Source organism: Chiloscyllium plagiosum, unplaced genomic scaffold, assembly GCF_037043375.1.
Source record: "Chiloscyllium plagiosum isolate Xiang-an unplaced genomic scaffold, Cpla_swu_hap1 HiC_scaffold_2, whole genome shotgun sequence".
Lineage (NCBI taxonomy): Eukaryota > Metazoa > Chordata > Chondrichthyes > Orectolobiformes > Hemiscylliidae > Chiloscyllium > Chiloscyllium plagiosum.
In genome coordinates, this window is record NW_028270140.1 from 11,116,158 (window position 1) to 11,134,181 (window position 18,024).

General features: G+C 41.8%; 1 protein-coding gene across 3 annotated transcripts in view; it reads left to right on the plus strand.

The window, feature by feature from the left end:
* mllt3 (MLLT3 super elongation complex subunit) overlaps positions 1-18,024 on the plus strand; it is a 233,313-nt gene that overhangs the window by 59,026 nt on the left and 156,263 nt on the right. For all 3 annotated transcript variants that reach the window (XM_043719014.2, XM_043719024.2, XM_087994580.1), the window contains 2 exons: positions 10,303-10,385; positions 13,208-13,351. In XM_043719014.2, coding sequence (XP_043574949.1) covers positions 10,303-10,385; positions 13,208-13,351 — 227 coding nt within the window. The remainder of the gene's footprint in view (positions 1-10,302; positions 10,386-13,207; positions 13,352-18,024) is intronic.

Consider the following 18,024-nt stretch of genomic DNA (forward strand, 5'->3'; position numbering starts at 1 on the left):
GGTGGGATGGATCTTTGAGAATGCTGGCGGCCTTTCCTTGACAGCGGGCCTGATAGATGGATTCTATAGATGGGAGGTTGGCCTTTGTGATTGTCTGGGCCAAGTTCACCACTCTCTGTAACTGTCTCCGATCTTGAATGGTATAGTTGCCATATCAGGTAGTGATACATCCAGACAGAATGCTCTCGATGGCACATCTATAAAAGTTGGCAAGGGTATTCGTCGTCATGCCAAATGTCCTCAGCTGCCTGAGGAAGAAGAGACGTTATTGGACCTTTGTAATCAGTGCATCTACATGAAGAGTCCAAGAAAGTTTGTTGTGGATGACCACTCCCAGGAGCTTGACACACTCCACTCATTCCACCTCTGTGCTGTTAATGTGTAGGGGGGACATGAATGACATCCCGCCGAAAGTCAATAATGAGTTCCTTGGTTTTGCCGGCATTGAGATCTAGGTTTTTCTCAGTGCATCATTTTTCCAGATCTTCCACCTCTCGTCTATTTCGTCACCATCTGAGATTCGACCTACAATGGTGGTGTCATCAGCAAACTTGTAAATGGCATTAGTCTGGTATTTGGTGACGCAGGCATGGGTATACAGTGAGTATAGTAGGAGGCTGAGTACACACCCCTGGGGGGCTCCAGTGTTGAGTGTTAGTGAGTATGAAATATTGTCCCCAATCTTCACTGTGTGGCCTGTGGGTCAGGAAACTGAGATCTAGTTGCAGAGAGTGGGGTTCAGTCCACGATCACTAAGTTTAGTAATCAGTCTCTAGGGGATATAGTGTTGACTACAGTTCAGCCTTCAATGAGTAGGATTCTTACATAGCTGTTCTTGGTGTCCAGATGTTCTAGGGAGGAGTGAAGGGCAAGTGATATGGCATCTGATGATTGCACTGGCTAAGTGAGGAAGGAACCAACAAGGGAAAAACCTGTTTGACCTCCCTCTTAGCTATCCACCTGCAGCGATGCATCTGTTTATGATAGTATTGGTAGGAGTGACCGTAGCACAGAGAAAAAAATCCAGCCTTCACTTTGAGGAAGTCCTCCGTCACAACCACTGCGCTGAATGGGATATACAGTCAGTTCTGCTATAACACGTATTTCTTTAACGTGATTGAAGGATTGAGTGTGATTTGTAGAATGCAAACTTTCCTTACCTGTATTGGCTATAATGCAATTCTGGCCCCATTAGTTTAAACAGTGCAGCTATTGCACAATTTTCATATAAAGCGAGATTGCAAAAGAGCAGAACTTTCGTGTTGTATCAGAACCGGCTGTACTTCAACTAGTTGAAGGCTGGGCATCCAAGCTGTGGTGTCAGCTGTCAGCAGCAGCTGGAGGAGTCGAGAGTGTGGCGCTGGAAAAGCACAGCAGGTCAGGCAGCATCCGAGGAGCAGGAGGATTGATGTTTCGGGCAAGAGCCCTTCTTTAGGAATCCGCAGTAGAGAAGCAGAATTGGGTTTACCTGCAATCTGTACCCACAAAGCCCTCTATTCTACTGTCATCACCTAGCCAGGGCCTCAACTGCGGTTGAATCCAGACTGCAGGGGGGCATGCCAGGGTCAGCACCAAGCTTATTGGAAAATGAGGTCAGAGTTTGGCAAAGCTTAAGCAGAGGCCCTGATTATATTAGACAGTGTCTGGGTTAGGGGCTGTTTTGATTATTTTTCCACTTTATCTGTCCTGACTGTCACTCCTACAGAATTCTATCCGACCTTGTAGAGATGTAGAGATCCATCCATCTGTTGCATGGACCTGCGGCAATGCTAATGGGATAGTGAGGACTGCAGATGCTGGAAAGTCAGAGATGATAAAATGTGGGGCTGGAAAAAACACAGCAGGTCAAGCAGCATCAGAAGACCCTTGAAGAGTCCTGCCTGAGAAGTTGATTCTCCCTATCTTCTGATGCTGCTTGACTTGCCGTGCTTTCTCCAGCTCCACATTTTATCGACAAACAATACGAATGGGATCAATTTTAAAAGTAAATCACCAGTTCGTAACAATATATAGCGATACTGTGAACAACCCGCAGCAGATTTGTTTCCCACTATAATTTCGAAGCTCATGGTCAGGTCTATACCCACTTGACCACCACCTTTTGTGTATTGATTTACATGTTGAAGTATAAAGCAGCAAGGTTTGTATTTTTAGTCTTTGTGATTAAAACTAGTGTATCTCCATTCCAACTGCCTCTATTGGCTCTATTACTTCAACGTCAAGCATTCCAAGTAGATTTCCGTCAAAGAACTCGAGGGGCTGCGGATGAGGGCAGAAAACTACTCTAGCAAGTCAGTGTTCTTAAGGCACTAAGTGTTTGGTATCTGTTCCCCTATCATTTGTATATCTTGGAGACTGATTGACAAATCCCTTGACTGGTTTATAAACGCGAAACCCAAAAAGTAAAGGCCATTCATGGTTCAGTTGGTAGGCAGTTCGTTCACTGTTTCTTAGGCCATTGCAATGAGCATGATTGATCAAAATTTCTTTTTTTTTCCCCGAAAAGTTTTAAGCTCGAATGGGGGGCTTAATGTGTGATAACTCTTCCATTTATTCACATGAAGCTGATTGTAATCATTGTAACTTTCTGATGCCCAAAGATCAATCTGGCAGTGGATTATAAATGTGAGGATAGTATTCAATCAGCACCTCCTCTTATCCAGTTTGATTCTGTCTTAAATCAAAAGAGGTCTCTCCTGGCCCAGTCTGAATCTATGTGGCAGAGTAATGAACTGTGGTTATGACAAAGGTGAGGACCACAGAGCTGTTCTCTGGTTTGTGTGTGTGTGTGTGTGTGTGTGAGAGATGACTGGTGGTACTTTAACCAGAGGACCAGCATGTTTCAAGCCAGGGGACAGGTTGAGAAGGAGAGTCTCCATGATAACCACATCGATGATTCACCAATTCCTGGTGCGGCATGAACCCACGCTGTTGCCATTAGTCTGCATTGCAAACCAGCCGTGTAGCCAGTGAACTAATGTTTGGTTATGATACTGGTTTCAGTGACCCAGAGATAGCATGAATGGATTTGAACTCCTGATGAGAAACATTGCAATCAAAGCTTCCAAGCCTTTGTTGAGCCCGATAATTTATTTTTAAATATTCATCAACAGACCCTGCAACTTCTGTTTTCTAATCTGTCCATGATTGTAGGTCATATTAGATTTGTTTATTTTGAATAACCTCCTGAAGGAATCCAGCAACTCCCCCAATTGTGCAAGCAATCACAATGCAGCTTTGCCTCCACTGAATCACCTTTGGAGAACTAGTAACTTCTAAAGACAGCTCTGTGTCAAGTATTTTGAATACTACCTCTGGCCTGGCTGAGATTTCCAGAGGAGGTATGATTTGGCTGTGGTACTTTGAGCAATAATGGAGCAGTGAAGCACCTGCATTTCCTTGTCGAGGATGTTATTAAAGGACGTAACGTTTTGCCTGAACCACCACGTTTTTGTGTGCTTTTTATATTAAAGTTCTACTGTATCTCATCCTGCAACAAGATTTAGTGGGTATCAGTCTCGAACATAGCTGCCTTGTGGATTAAGTGACTTTTGGTTGATGCTTTTGCGCAAGTTGAGTAGAAATTTCTGCTTTTTGAAGATCCAGTCATGGTTCCTAATATGTTACTTAAATGATCCATAAGGATGGTCTTAGTTTGTGTGCCATTTATTGACTGTTTGCAGATATTGTCAAAATGTTAACAATTGTACCTGTTTGTACAGATATTAAGCTGTGCTGCCCTCAATCCTGGTCTGCTTAAGTCTTCCTTTTCAATTCATTTCCAAAAGAGTAAAGCGTAAGTGTGATTCAGAGCTATGTAATATTTTTCTTCATCAATCTGTTGTTAAACTTTGCAAATAATTGTTCCATTTGAAAAGGAGCAACGAAGCATCTCTTTTGAAGTTTCAAATGTTTTTGCAGAAAAGGCTAATTATGGTGAAGGGTTCAATACATTATACCATAAATTTTTAAATTAGGCAGGTCAGTAAAGCAAAGTTGATGCTAGCAATGCACTTGACCATTCAGATTACCACTCGAGGGTTTGAAAATTAAGTTTGCGATCTCTAACCTCGTTGAGGAAGAGAATGAATGAAGTCTGAGAAGATTGCTGGCTATAAGGTCAATGATAGTGGTCTCTTCCTATTTTGGAGATGCTCTGTTCTTGGAAATGGTGTATCCCTTCAAACTGAAAATATGTTTGCTTTCCATCTTGACTAATAATTAAAAGCATGCAAAGTTACCTGCCTAAAGTCTCCTACCAAATGGAAATACTCGAATTATGTACCAATAAGCATAATTAAATTCTGACCAGCCACACTCAGTGTTTTATGTTAAACATCGAGGTGATCTGATTACATGTGAAATCCTGAAACTGTGTTTTCTTGAGCACCAGCAAATGCCTACGGCTAGTCAGCTTGTTTTCAGCTCCTATTTTGAATTGGTGGAAATAGTTCATTAGAAAATATAATTGATTATATTGCCAGAAAAATTTGTGCTGAGTTATTGCAGCTTGGCAAGCTTCATATTTGTGGAACCAAATTCTCATGCTTCAATGTGTGCACATCTTTTTATTTTGTCTTTGTTGCACGAAATGGTCAGTATTTGCTGTCAATATAATGGTGCGGCAATTAACTCTTTCACTTCTTCTGCACAGATTGCACCTTTAGAATGTTGTGCTGGAATTTTGCTTCACAAAAGGCACATCAGACTGTGTCTACCAAAGCAATTAAGATGCCTTCAGTGATGTGAAGTAGCTGCAATTATGTGGTAGTTAAGAGGTAACTTTGCCACAGAAAGTAATCATCGCAACAGCATGCGGGCTTAGAGACTTGACAGATGTGTGTTTTTTTTTTAAAATAAAACACCAAAAAATGAAGGGTTTGGGTGGAGGATCAATAATCAGAAAACGCAGATTCAAGGTGACTGGTTTTTGAAAAAAAAACGACAGGCTACGCAGGAGCAATGTTCTTATGCAGAAAGTGGTTTGGATTGGGATGTGTATATTACCTGATCAGTGCTTGGCACAGACTAAATGATAGTCTTGTTATGATCATTGTCATCACCTTTTTCTCTTACTGTTGTTTGTTTGCACATCCAATCTAACGAGACAATGACTGTACTCATTAAAAAGACTTATTCAGTCTGTGTCAGGCACACACTAAGCTTCCACTGGTGGTCGCATTTGCTAGGAAAACCAATGTTTTTGACTCCAGTCAGACAAGGCGTGCCCCACAAGAATGGAGGGGAGCAGGTGAGGCAAAGATACTGAGGCAGGAAGTTAGCATCACCAAAAGCAGTGGACCAGTTGAGGACCCTGTGATTTGACCCCTGTCTGTACCGGTGGTTGAAAGCGAGCACTGCAGATGCTGGAGATCAGAGTCAAGAGTGTGGTGCTGGAAAAGCACAGCAGGTCAGGCAGCATCCGAGGAGCAGGATGTACCTGTGGTTGTGCTGCTCATTCTGGCTCATCTGTATACGATTGAGACAACTGCTTTAGCGTGCTCCCAAGTTAGCATTTGGGCTGAAGTTTGTTGAGATTGTTGAATGATTGTCCTCTGACTGGCTTTCTGCTCCAACATTCTGGCAATGGTTTTGCGAGTTTGATCAAAATGAAATTTGGTTTTCTGCTGCTCCGCTTCAGATTTTTATTTATTTTTCACTCCGGCCTTTCACTGCTTCTGATTTCACTTGATTTTTGTTATGCTATAGGAAGAGTATTTTAATGTTAGCACCTTGGGTGTGAATGCATTTGGATTGCTCTAAGTGCTCTCTCACTGTTGTCACACTGCAGATAGCTTCTCCATTTACCTTGTGGTATTTCAGCACTGGCATGGTAGTCACCAGCTGCTTGACCTTAGTGAATGGTACTGCTTAGTCTGGGCCCTGAGAATACTGCACATCCATAACACTCCGACAAACTCCTCCTTCATGTTGTCACAGTGGGCCGACAGAATAATCTGCCCTGTTGGCACGAGTGTGGTGCCATCATACAGGCTGAACCTTCCTTTTGTGGGCTTCATTTTTGAATTGCCAAGTTGAGCCATCTTTAAGATATGACATTTCATGATACACCAGCGTCTGTCTGGCATTTTACATTGATCTGACGTTCTCCTTCTGCAGTTAGTCCTCATGTCGACAGTCACAAACTTCCATCTCTGCCCTATCTGCTGCATGCCAGGCAACAGATTAGTTCAGTGGTTCATCAGAATTTTGAGTCCTTATCTCTCCATTGGCCATTTAAATCACCTTGTGCTTTTCAGCCACCCACCCGTGTGCAAAAGTGTTCAACTTCTTCACAATGGGGACACAGGTTTCTCCACACTGAGCGTGCCTTCTCTTACACATGATGTCTTCTGCGGTATTTGCAGATATGCCATTACTCTGGACACCAGGGTAGACTCTCTGTCAACATCATGGACACCTAGTCTGCTCCATCATGAGTACTAGAGAACTAAGGAGTCCAAAGGCTAATAAATGCCCCACATCTGATGGTTTACATTCTGGTATATTCGAGGAAATGGGTACAGAGGTAGTGGATGCACTGATAGTAATCTCCCAATAATCCAGAGGATTGGAAAACTGCTAATGTTGATGCCTTCTTCCAAAGGTGAGGGAACCAAAAAGAAGGAAAAATAAGACAGTTGAATAACTGTTAGGGAAAATGTTAGTCTACTTTAAAAGGTATAATATTGAAAGATTTGGAAGTACATCATACAATCATGTAAAAGGCCTCGTGAAGGGGAAATATATCTGACAATTTTAGTGGAATCCTTTTGAGGAAGGAACAAGCGTGACAGATAAATGGAAATTGGTTGACGTAATGTGGATATACAAAAGGGGTTTGATAAGGTACAGCTTAATAAGGTGAAACCCCATGGTGTTTAGGGAGTGTATTAGCATGGACGGAGGATTCAATAACTCCAGCAGTAAAGAGTTAGGAGAAGGGAAACATGTTCAGGTTGGCAACCTGTAAGGAGTGTACAGGAATTGGGTCAAAAATTGTTTAGTGTATTTACAATTTATTTACAGTGTACTTGACTTGGATGAGGAAAGTGAATGTATCATAGCAACGTTTGCACATCACGCACAAATAAGTGGGAAGACAAGTACTGAGGGTGACAGAATTTACAGAGGGATATAGACTGGTTGAGTGAATCGGCAACAACTTGGAAACAAATATAAAGTGGAGAACTGAGGTTGTACGATTTGGCAGGAGGAGTAGAAGAGCTGACTATAATTTGGAAAAAAGACTGCAGAAAACTTCAGCACAGAGGTGAGGTAGAAATGCCTGAATCACAAGGTAGTACTCAGGTTCAGCGGATGATCAGGAAGGCCAATGGCATGTTGCCTTTATTTCAAAAGGATTGGAATGTAAAAATAGGGAGGTTTTTCTAAAATTATACAAGGCACTCGTCAGACCACAGCTAGAATACTGAACAGTTTTGGGCCCCATTTCCGAAGGAAAGAAGAATTGGAGCTGACGAGAGAAGGTTCGCTCTGGGGCTGATCCCAGGTTTGAGAGAGGAGGTTGAGTAGATTGGGCTTGTAATCATTAGAGAGTCGATCTTTATTGAAGTATGCAAAATTCTTAGTGGGCTTGAAAGGATAGATGTGGCAAGTTTGTTTCCTGTTGTGGGAAAGTCTGGCCCCAGAGGGCATAATCTCCAAAATGAGGGGTTGCATGTTCAAGACTGAGATGAGGAACCTTTATTTATTTTTTGCTGAATTCTTTACTCGGGAGGAGTTTGTGATTGGATCGTGAAGTATGTTCAAGGTTGACATGGACAGCAAGGCAATTGAAGGTTGCAGGAAAAGGGCAGGAAAGTAGAGTTGAGGACAAACAGCGTAACCTCATAGAATGGGGGAGCAGACTTGATTTAGCCCACTTCTACACCTCTGCTTTAACAATCTTGTGAAAATGCTCTACCTTTTGACAACTTCGGCACTTCTGCACAAGTCAGTTTCCCTCCTGAGTGCAGACTTGGCTTCACCAAAGCATGCTTTCACTTTTTTTAGAGTCCGAGTGTCATAGAGATGTACAGCACAGAAACAGAACCTTCAGTCCAACTCGTCCATGCCAACTAGATACCTTAACCCAATCTAGTTTTGCCAGCTCTTGGCCCATATCCTTCTAAACCTTTCCTATTCATATATGCATCCAGATGCCTTTTAAATCTTGTAATTGTACCAGCTTCCACCACTTCCTCTGGCAGCTCATTCCATACACATGAAAAGGTTGGCCGTTGGGTCCCTTTTATATCTTTCCCCTCTCACCCTAAATCTATGCCCTCTAGTTCTGGACTCCCCCCATCCTAGGAAAAGGCTTTGTCTATTTATCCTATCCATGCCCCTCATGATTTTATAAACCTGTATAAGATCACCACTCAGCCTCCGATGCTCCAGGGAAAACAGTCCCAGCCTGTTCAGTCTCTCCCTAAAGCTCAAATCCTCCAACCCTGACAACATCCTTGTAAATCTTTTCTGAACCCTTTCAAGTTTCACAACATCCTTCCATTAGGAAGGAGATCAGAATTGCGTGCAATATTCCAAAGGTGGCCTAACCAATGTCCTGTACAACCACAACATGACCTTCCAACTCCGACACTCAATACTCTGACCAATAAAGGAAAGCAATCCAAACACCGCATTCACTATCCTATCTACCTGCAACTCTACTTTCAAGGAGCTATGAACCTGCACTCCGAGATCCCTTTTGTTCTTCAAAATTCCTGTGTCCACTTAGCTCATCTCTTAATTGCATAGATTCACAAGTTTCTGCAAACTCAGGCTAATGACATGATGTATGATCAATGAACTGTCTCTCACTTTGTTACCTCATTGAATATGGACTTGTCATGTATAAAGTTAACTTGTGGCTGAAGGCATGCCTCTATAGCTTCTAAAATCTCTGCTGTATGTTCTTCTGTACGTAAGAAAGATTTGGAGTGGAATATAGTTTAAAACAGCCTCTTCCCAACAGTGGAGAAAGAGAAGCAACTTGTACTTGCTCTGGTTTGCTCAACAAATCTGTAGTTATTGCATATTTTGGCCATTTATTGATGCAAAAAATTCCTAGCTCCTAGTTAGCTCTCTTATCCCCGTGGTCGCTCCTTGGGGGAAAGCCACAGCTGTTTTCTCTTCAGCGGTTTCTTAAAAAGAAGTTTCAGTAGCAGTTCTTTTAAATTCCTTTTTGAATTACTCACCTCAGTGAATCTTTTGGCACCATATTTCCAGTGTACCACACGTAACAGTGAGTTCAACACAGGACATATACTGCAATGAAGTGTCAGATGTTTTTGACTAGGTGTCTGCTTCCTGGTAGAGGGCACATGAGTATGGCAGACTAGGACAGAGCTTTGTGCATGATCGCATTTGAATCCAAGTAGTGTAATTTATTTCCAGCATTTTCTCATTTTATTTTGATTGGCTGTTTGCTACAACTTTACTCTACAGTTTAATTCTGAAGCATAAACAGACTTAATGAAGGACGTTTTTATGCTTGGGCAAGATATTTTATTCCAATCTGTAAATCTCTCTATGACTCTGTACCCAAGACAGACCAATCATTCGTTCAGTTTTGCATTGTAAACTGAAACAAATCTAACACAACTGTGAATCATACCTCAATTGTTCTGAGGAAGTGTCACCGGACAGGAAACGTTAACTCTGATTTCTCTTTTACAGATGCTGCCAAGCCTGCTGAGCTTTCCCAGCAATTTCTTTTATTGTTTCTCAGTAGCTCTGTTGCTTAAGGTACTTTCCAGCAGTTAGCGAGCAATACGTTTGTCTGGAATAACCCATTTTCCTTCGTGAGGGGAGGGGGGGATCACCTTTGGCAATTTTAGACATTTATGAATGAAAGAGAAGTGCTTGGTTCAAGAAGGTTCTGGACTTGTTCAGGTTTATGGATGAATTAGCTTTCTTAGAGATTGTTGCAAGGGACTGATTTTCCTGTTGAGTTGTGCTTTCTGGGGATTGATCCAGAAAGTTCCGAGGTTGTTGGTCCATCTCAAGATCTGGATTTGTATAATTGTCATTGTTCACTGGCAAAGCAGGGCACTCTGATTACTCGTTTGTGGAAAGCTTAACTATGCCCAGACTGCGGAAAACCAACTTCTGTCAAGTTGTCCAAATTTTATGCTGTTTCTTTTCCTGTTTGCATGTTAAAGCAAGAGTTGCTTGCAATTTTTTCGTATCCTCTAAGAAGATTTGACTTAATTGCATTCCGTTATTTACCTTTATTTCAGGATGGGTATTTCCTATTCTGAACTATTTCATAATCTCTTTCTTTTTTGAGTGCAGTGTGCAAGGATCCACCATACAAAGTGGAGGAGTCCGGATACGCTGGTTTTATAATGCCGATTGAAGTGTATTTCAGAAACAAGGTAAAGACGTTGATATCTAACATTAGCGTGCGCTTCTTATTCTGCTGTTGGAATGACAACAGGATAAATTTCTCAACTGACTTTTTAAAAATTGTTCTTCTGCAGTAGAGCTTTGGAAGTCTATTGTACGCTGAAATAAGTGGACTATTGAAGTTTGCAGTGTATCATTAATAGGATTTGCATAACAACACTCAAGTTTTTAACTGGTAACAAAGTATAAATTTCTCATCTTCATCATTCCCCCCCCCATCCCCAAAAAGAATTGGCCGAACTCGAGCAAGTGCAGCACTATATCCTTTAGAACGAGGAATGACCCTACTATGGTTTGGTGAGGAAGGTGAATACTTCTAAACTGTTTCATATGATGAAATGTTAAGCAAAATAGCTATCTTACCATGTATATAAATGAAAAGAACATACATAAGTATTTGCTAATGCAGCTAATAAACTGCTTACAGCACCAATTTTTCAACAGTTGTCTATCTTTTCGTGAAGTTTAAAAGAATTGTTTGTTGGAAAAAAAAAATAAAATTATTGATCAAATAATTTAACTTTTAATTGGAATTTGTCAAATTGCAATTAATAATTGACTGAATTAATGGCGTTGCTTAAGTTGCTGTTAATTCATAAGTGTGATTATAGAGCTATAGATATGTACAGCATGGAAACAGACCCTTCGGTCCAACCCGTCCATGCCGACTAGACATCCCAACCCAATCTAGTCCCACTTGCCAACACCGGCCCATATCCCTCCAAACCCTTCCTATTCATATACCCATCCAGATGCCTCTTAAATGTTGCAATTGTACCAGCCTCCACCACTTCCCCTGGCAGCTCATTCCTTACACATACCACCCTCTTTCTAATGGAGGCAGTGGTCATGTTGCTGTGATATGTCTGATAAGGCTTTGGTTCATCCATCAGAACAAATGTAAGTGCTAACAGAAGAATTGGATGTGCCAACAATGGATTTGTTGATTTTTGATGTTTGGAGCCAGTTTAAAAATTTTAAACAACGATTTCAATGTAAATGACTGGTCTAAATATGAAAACTGCTGCTCTTCAGAAGGATAAACCACTTCAGAGTTTGGTTTAAAATACTTTAAGCGCAAAGCATTTTCCATCACTTGTCATTCCTTCCCTCCCCATCCCTGCTCGCCAATACAGTGGTATAATAGTCTGACCTTTCAAAGAGATTCTCTTCAACAGAACAGCTCTGCCAAAGAAAACAAGACTTTATGTAGTAAACACCCCGTACAAAGTTTTCAATTTTTCCCATTTTTACATGGTCTCTCGATTTCCAAAGGAGGTTATAGTCAAGCTTTGTGACTGAACCAGCTCTTTCCCCTTAACCCTAAATTAATCATCACCAATTGCATGATCAATTGGCTGTTGAAAAGGAATCCGATTCCAAGTTTAATGCTTTTCAGGCCTTAGCTCTCTGTTTGTGCACAAGCATATGTGTGTTTGTGTGAAGCGGGGAAATTCTCCTAAAATCCTCTGCAAATTTTCTTTTGCTGATTTGTTGAACTGCATGACTGCACTGCTTGTTCCTTATCAAAAGGAAATTAAAAGAGTTCCTTGCTATTTGCTCCAGTCCGAAAAGCATCCTTTCACCTTGAGATGTCACTGAAATTTTATCCCTAAATTTTTTGCGTTGTGTTATTGGCTTAAGAGTTAAATCGCTAGAAATAGCGTTGGAACGTGAAGGAGATAATAGGTTTCAAGAATGTGCAAGGGTCGAGGGGAGTGCATGAGGCTGGTGGAGAAAGGAAGCGTGATAGAATGAAGGACAGGAGACATGATCCAGCAAAAGGATTGGTGCAAACTGAAAGGGAGTGTGAACAGAACAAGAAAAGAAACCAAATAATGCAGAATGATGAACGCTGCTGACTGAAATCAGATAGACTGCCAAAACCAAAACCAATAAAGAAGCCAGAAATAAAATGGGGTGGAAGTTAGGTGTTGAGATTATTGAAATCAGCACTGAGCTTAGAAACCTGCGAAGACACTGATCAGAAAATGTGTTGTTGCTGCTTGTGCCGAAATGGGTAATCCATTCAGAACACTACAAGGATTGGGATTAGGCGTTGAAAAGTGATAGATGTGAACTCGTACCGCTATGATTGTGCCATAGTTCGAGCTGTTGCCCAGTATATTGGTGTTAACTTTATGCTGTACTGAGGAGTTGTTTAGTACCTTATTTCTGTTGGCAGTATCCTACTCGAGATGCAGTGCTGTAAATCATACTACAGCAATGAGCAGCACAAACCCTGTGAATATCCAGGTGTTTGACTACTTTGTGATCATTTTGATTCAATTTTGTAATCATTTTGACCAGTTGAAGAGTTTTTGAACTAAGCTTGAGAACTCTCTTGTTGACAGAAATTGTACCTTTGCTTAAGAAAGGACAACAGGGATAATCCAGGAAATCATAGACTGGTGAGCCTTGTGTCAGTGGTGGGGAAATGATTGGAGAAGAGTCTCAAGGACAGGATTTACTCAGATTTGGAAAAGAATGGATTTATTCGGGATAGTCATGGCTTTAAACAGGACAGGTCTTGTTTGACAGATTTGATAAAGTTGTTTGAGGAAGTTGGTTGATGAGTATAGAGCAGTGGATGTTGTCTACATAGGATTTACGTTTGACAGGGTCCCAAATGGTGGGCTCGTCCAGAAGATCAAATCACATGGAATCCGTGGTGACTTGGCAAGTTGGATACAAAATTAGCTTGGTCATAGATAGGAGAATTAAAAGCCTAAGTTTGAATCTTTGATAACAAACCTTGCGCAGTGAGTTTTATATCCTTTTTCTTCTTTAGGAAGAGCCTAAGAAGGTACGGTTTGATTATGACTTATTCCTGCACCTTGAAGGACATCCGCCTGTAAATCACCTCCGATGTGAAAAACTCACTTTCAACAACCCAACGGAGGAATTCCGTCGAAAATTGCTGAAAGCAGGAGGGGTATGTTCTTGTTTCAATTAAAATATTAGTGTTCAGGAAGCCAGTGGTGAAGTTGAGTCAGCACATATGTTTGCTGAGTGGTCGTAAATAGATAGATGAACATCCAATGAATTCGAACTTGTCTTTGTGGGGAATCATTTGTTTGATGTGTATATAAACAGTTTGACTTATCTGATCACCTGGTAATTTTTGGAAGGTACTCACATCACTAGATGTCTAGCGACAGTGTGAGTGACCCTGCATCCAAGTCCATAAGAAATAGGGAGAGGAGGAGGACATTCAGCCCCATGAGCCTATTCCACCCACCATTCAATAACATCATGACTGCTCCACCCATCCTCAGTCCACCTTTCTGTATTTCATCTGAAACCCCTGATTCCGGAATGATCAAGAATTTATTGATCTCAGCCTAGAATGTACACGTGGAATGTACCTCCACAGCTGTGTGGTAAGGAGGTCCAAAGACCCTCCAAGAGAAGAAATTCTACTTCATTTCAGTCTTAAACGGGTGCCCCTTGATTCTGAGATTATGCCCTCGACTCTCCCATGAGGCAAAACATTCTCAGCATTAAACCTATCAAGCTCCTTAAGAATCCTACGTGTCAGAGGCTCATCGGTCAAGTTGCACTCCAGGGGTTGATGGGCATGGAAGGTGCATTTGTAACATTGCAAAACAGATTGCTTGTCAGCCTGTCATCCCATCCAGTACACTCAAAGGCGGGTGGTAAGAGTGGGACGGTTTCCTGGTTAGCCTAGCTGCAAAAGGCAATGGCAAACCACTAATATTTGTCAAACTTGCCAGGGATCAGTGTAAGTTCCAGGTGATCCATGGTTACCAGTGCCTTGGGGCACTATACTTGATGAGAGAGTTAAATTGCTAGAACAAATGGCAAAGCAATATCTGTTTTCCAAGTGACCAAACATGTGATGCATATGAAAACGTAGTGACATACTTTTAATGTATTATGTTGAATTCCTAGTGGTTTTAAGCAGTCAATGTTTTTAGAGCTGTAAGGGGTGCAGATGCATGTCTTTCCTCATCAACACCAGAAGCTTGAAAGCAAGGGATGTTGCAAATAAGCAGAATAATTGAATGTTCATTACACCATCATGACCTAATCTACTAAATCTGTCATCAATTGACACCAGTTTCAGTCTCCTCTTTGTGAAATTAAAAAAAAAACAGCAATCTTAATGGCACCAGATAATCTAGGAAATTCTCGACTGATGAGCCTTACCACAGTGATAGAGAAGTTATTGGAGAAGATTCTTAGGGACAGGATTTACTTGGATTTGGACAATAATGGATTTATTAGGGATAGTCATGGCTTTGATTGGGGGATGTCTTGTCTATCAAACTTGATTGAGGTCTTGGAGGAAGCAGTGAAGATGTTGAGTATAGGGCAATGGATGTTGTTTACAAGGGACAAGTTTACATTTAATAAAGTAGGCTGGTCCAGACTGGATGCCTCCTAGCAGAGCGCTTTAGGGAGCATCTTCGGGACACCCGCACCAATCAACCACACCCCCCTCCCACTCTGCCGAGGACATGGAGGTCCTGGGCCTCCTTCGCTGCCCCTCCCTCACCACCAGATGCCTGGAGGAAGAATGCCTCCTCTTCCGCTTCCAGGGCATCAATGTGGACTTCCACAGTTTCCTCATTTCCCCTTCCCCCACCTCACCCTAGTTCCAAACTTCCAGCTCAGCACTGTCCCCATGACTTGTCCGGACTTGTCCTACCTGCCTATCTCCTTTTCCACCTATCCACTCCACCCTCTCCTCCCTAACCTATCACCTTCATCCCCTCCCCCACTCACCCATTGTACTCTATGCTACTTTCTCCCCACCCCCACCCTCCTCTAGCTTATCTCTCCATGCTTCAGGCTCACTGCCTTTATTCCTGATGAAGGGCTTTTGCCCGAAACGTCGATTTTGAAGCTCCTTGGATGCTGCCTGAACTGCTGTGCTCTTCCAGCACCACTAATCCAGGAAGAGCAGGAGTCCTAACTCTTGAACCTTGTTGAGTGGGGCACTTCAGTACAAAACATCTGTGACCCATATATTCTCTCTCCTTGTCACTCAGCCACTGTCAAATCAATCCAAATCCTGTCCCATTTATTCCTTGAGTTAATTTGCAAGTCTGTCGTGTGACACTTTCTCCAAATATCTTTTGGAAGCCCATTTATCCCTCCTCAACAAAAACAGAATTTGCTGAGAAAGCTCAGGAGGTCTGATAGCATCTGTGGGGAGAGTTAACATTTCCGGTCCAGTGACACTTCCCCAGAACACCGTTCTGAATAGAATGTTGGGAACTGAAGGGATTGAATGAATGCCAGGTAAATTGGAGGGTCGGGGAGTAACAAAAACAGAAATTACTGAGGAAACCCAACATTTGAATACAATATGCCCTTGAAGTTTACCTGTTGGATGCCTTGAAGAGGAAACAAAGGAAGGAATATTGTATTCAAATGTTGGGTTTCCCCAGTAATTTCTGTTTTTGTTACTCCCCGACCCTCCAATTTACCTGCCATTCATTCAATCCCTTCAGTTCCCAACATTGTATTCAGAACGGTGTTCTGGGGAAGTGTCACTGGACCGGAGATGCTATCAGATCTCCTAGCTTTTTTAGCAAATGCTGTTTTTGCTCATGATTTCTGGTATCTGCAGTTCTTTTGGATTTATATTCTGTATCCAAATAGGCTGGCTTTCCCATATTGATTTCCTTTTCACAAATGATTATTAGTTTTGCCTTGAGTTAGTGTTTCTAGACATTTTTCCCCATCACCCAGGCGACATTGACTGACTGTATTGCTGGACTTGCCTTTACCCTTGTTCAGAAAAAGGGAGTAAATTATTTGGAATTCTCTCATCCTCTGGCACCAGCATTTTGAGTTTAAGGAGTTTTGGAAAGTTGTCTCTGCAACTTCCAATCTCACTTATGTTCTTGTGAACTATTTACAGTCGGTTTCAAGGATTGAAGGGATTGATTGAATGAGGGTAGGAAAACAACAAGACAGTAAATCCTGGAGGAATTCAGCAGGTCTGGCTGTATCTGTGGGAAGAAAACAGAGTCAATGTTTTGAGTCCAGTGACTCTTCATCAGAACTCCGGACTTGAAACATTAGCACTACTTTCTTCCCACAGATACAGCCAGACCCAGAGTCGTAGAATACTGGAAACAGGCCCTTCTGCCCAACCTGCACATACTGCCCAGTTTTCGCAATGAAATTAGTCCTATTTGCCTGCATTTGGTCCATATCCCTCCATACCTATCCCGTCCATGTACCTGTCCAAACGTTTCCTAAATGATGAAATTGTACTTGCACAGCTCTCCCGGCAGCCTGTTCCAGACACTCCCCATCCTCTGTGTGAAAAAGGTGCCCTTTGCACCCTTGTATCTCTCCCCTTTCACCTTAAATCTATGCCCTCTGGCTTTCAATTCACCTACCATGGGGAAAAGCTGTCACTATTGTTAAGACACTGGGTAAACCTCCTTATCTTCTGCGGTGCTGGTTTAAGTTATTTATCCCATGCAGTGTTCTGTGAAAATTTGAGAGGCCAAGAACTATTTAAAGTAAAAATTAACAACTTTATTTCTTAAAGTGTAAGAGAATAATTAACAAACAACTATTTACAACTCCTTCCTCTAACCTATCTTTTACTTTCCCCTCTACAGTACTGGTCCGATTAAAACTCCTGATTAAGAAATTTTGTTTTGTAAATCTTATCTCAAAACCAGGCTGCTTTCAGTTCTCTGTAATCCTGTGTTCTTTTTTTCTTGGGGATTCTGCTTCACAGATTACTGATCCATAAAGGTACCTTTTTAAGAGAGCTATTTTTTTGGGCAGTCATTACATGCTGGTGGCTTGGCAGTTCTCCTCTTAACTGTTCAATTTCCCCCAGTCTTATACCCCCAAAACATCAGATTGTGACATTGGCTTTTAAGATTGTCAATATACTAAATTCAAACTTGATTGGAGTTTGGTATTTTTTTGGGGGGGGAATAATTTGAAAGGATTGGCCTAATTCAAATCTGTTTTTGTCTCGAGGCAACCAGCTACCTTAAATGCTGGACCATAAGGTTACATTATATCTGTTTTTTAGAACACTTGGTGCTGAAAGGTAGCTGTGTTGTTTTTAACTTTCTTTTTTTAAAGGTACAGTATACCCACAACTTTGTAGCACTCGCTACCCTATCCATGCCTCTCATGATTATATAGACCTCTGTAAGGTCACCCCTCAGTCTCAGGGGAATGTTCCAGGGGAATAAGTCCCAGCCTATCCAACTTCTTGCTGTAACTCAACCTGCTGAGTTGCCCCAGCAATTTCGATTTTGTGTTCGGATTTCCAGCATCCGCAATTCTTTGTTTTATTTTAGGGTAGGAAAGTCGGTTGTTAAGAAGAGGCAACGAGTCGACAAAGTGATTTATAGGTGAGCTGATAAAATAATTGAAGCAGATTCGGTGTAATGTGGGGAATGTGAACTTGTCCACTTTACGATGTGGAGGAGCCGGTGTTGGACTTGTCCACTTTAGAAAGGAGAATGGAAAAGTAGTGTTTTTGTTTGAATGCAGTGAGATTGCAGAAACTTGAAGGATGGTGGGATCCGGATGTTCTGGTACGTGGGTCAGAGTTACTAAGGAGATACAGGAAGTGATAAGGATAGCAAACTG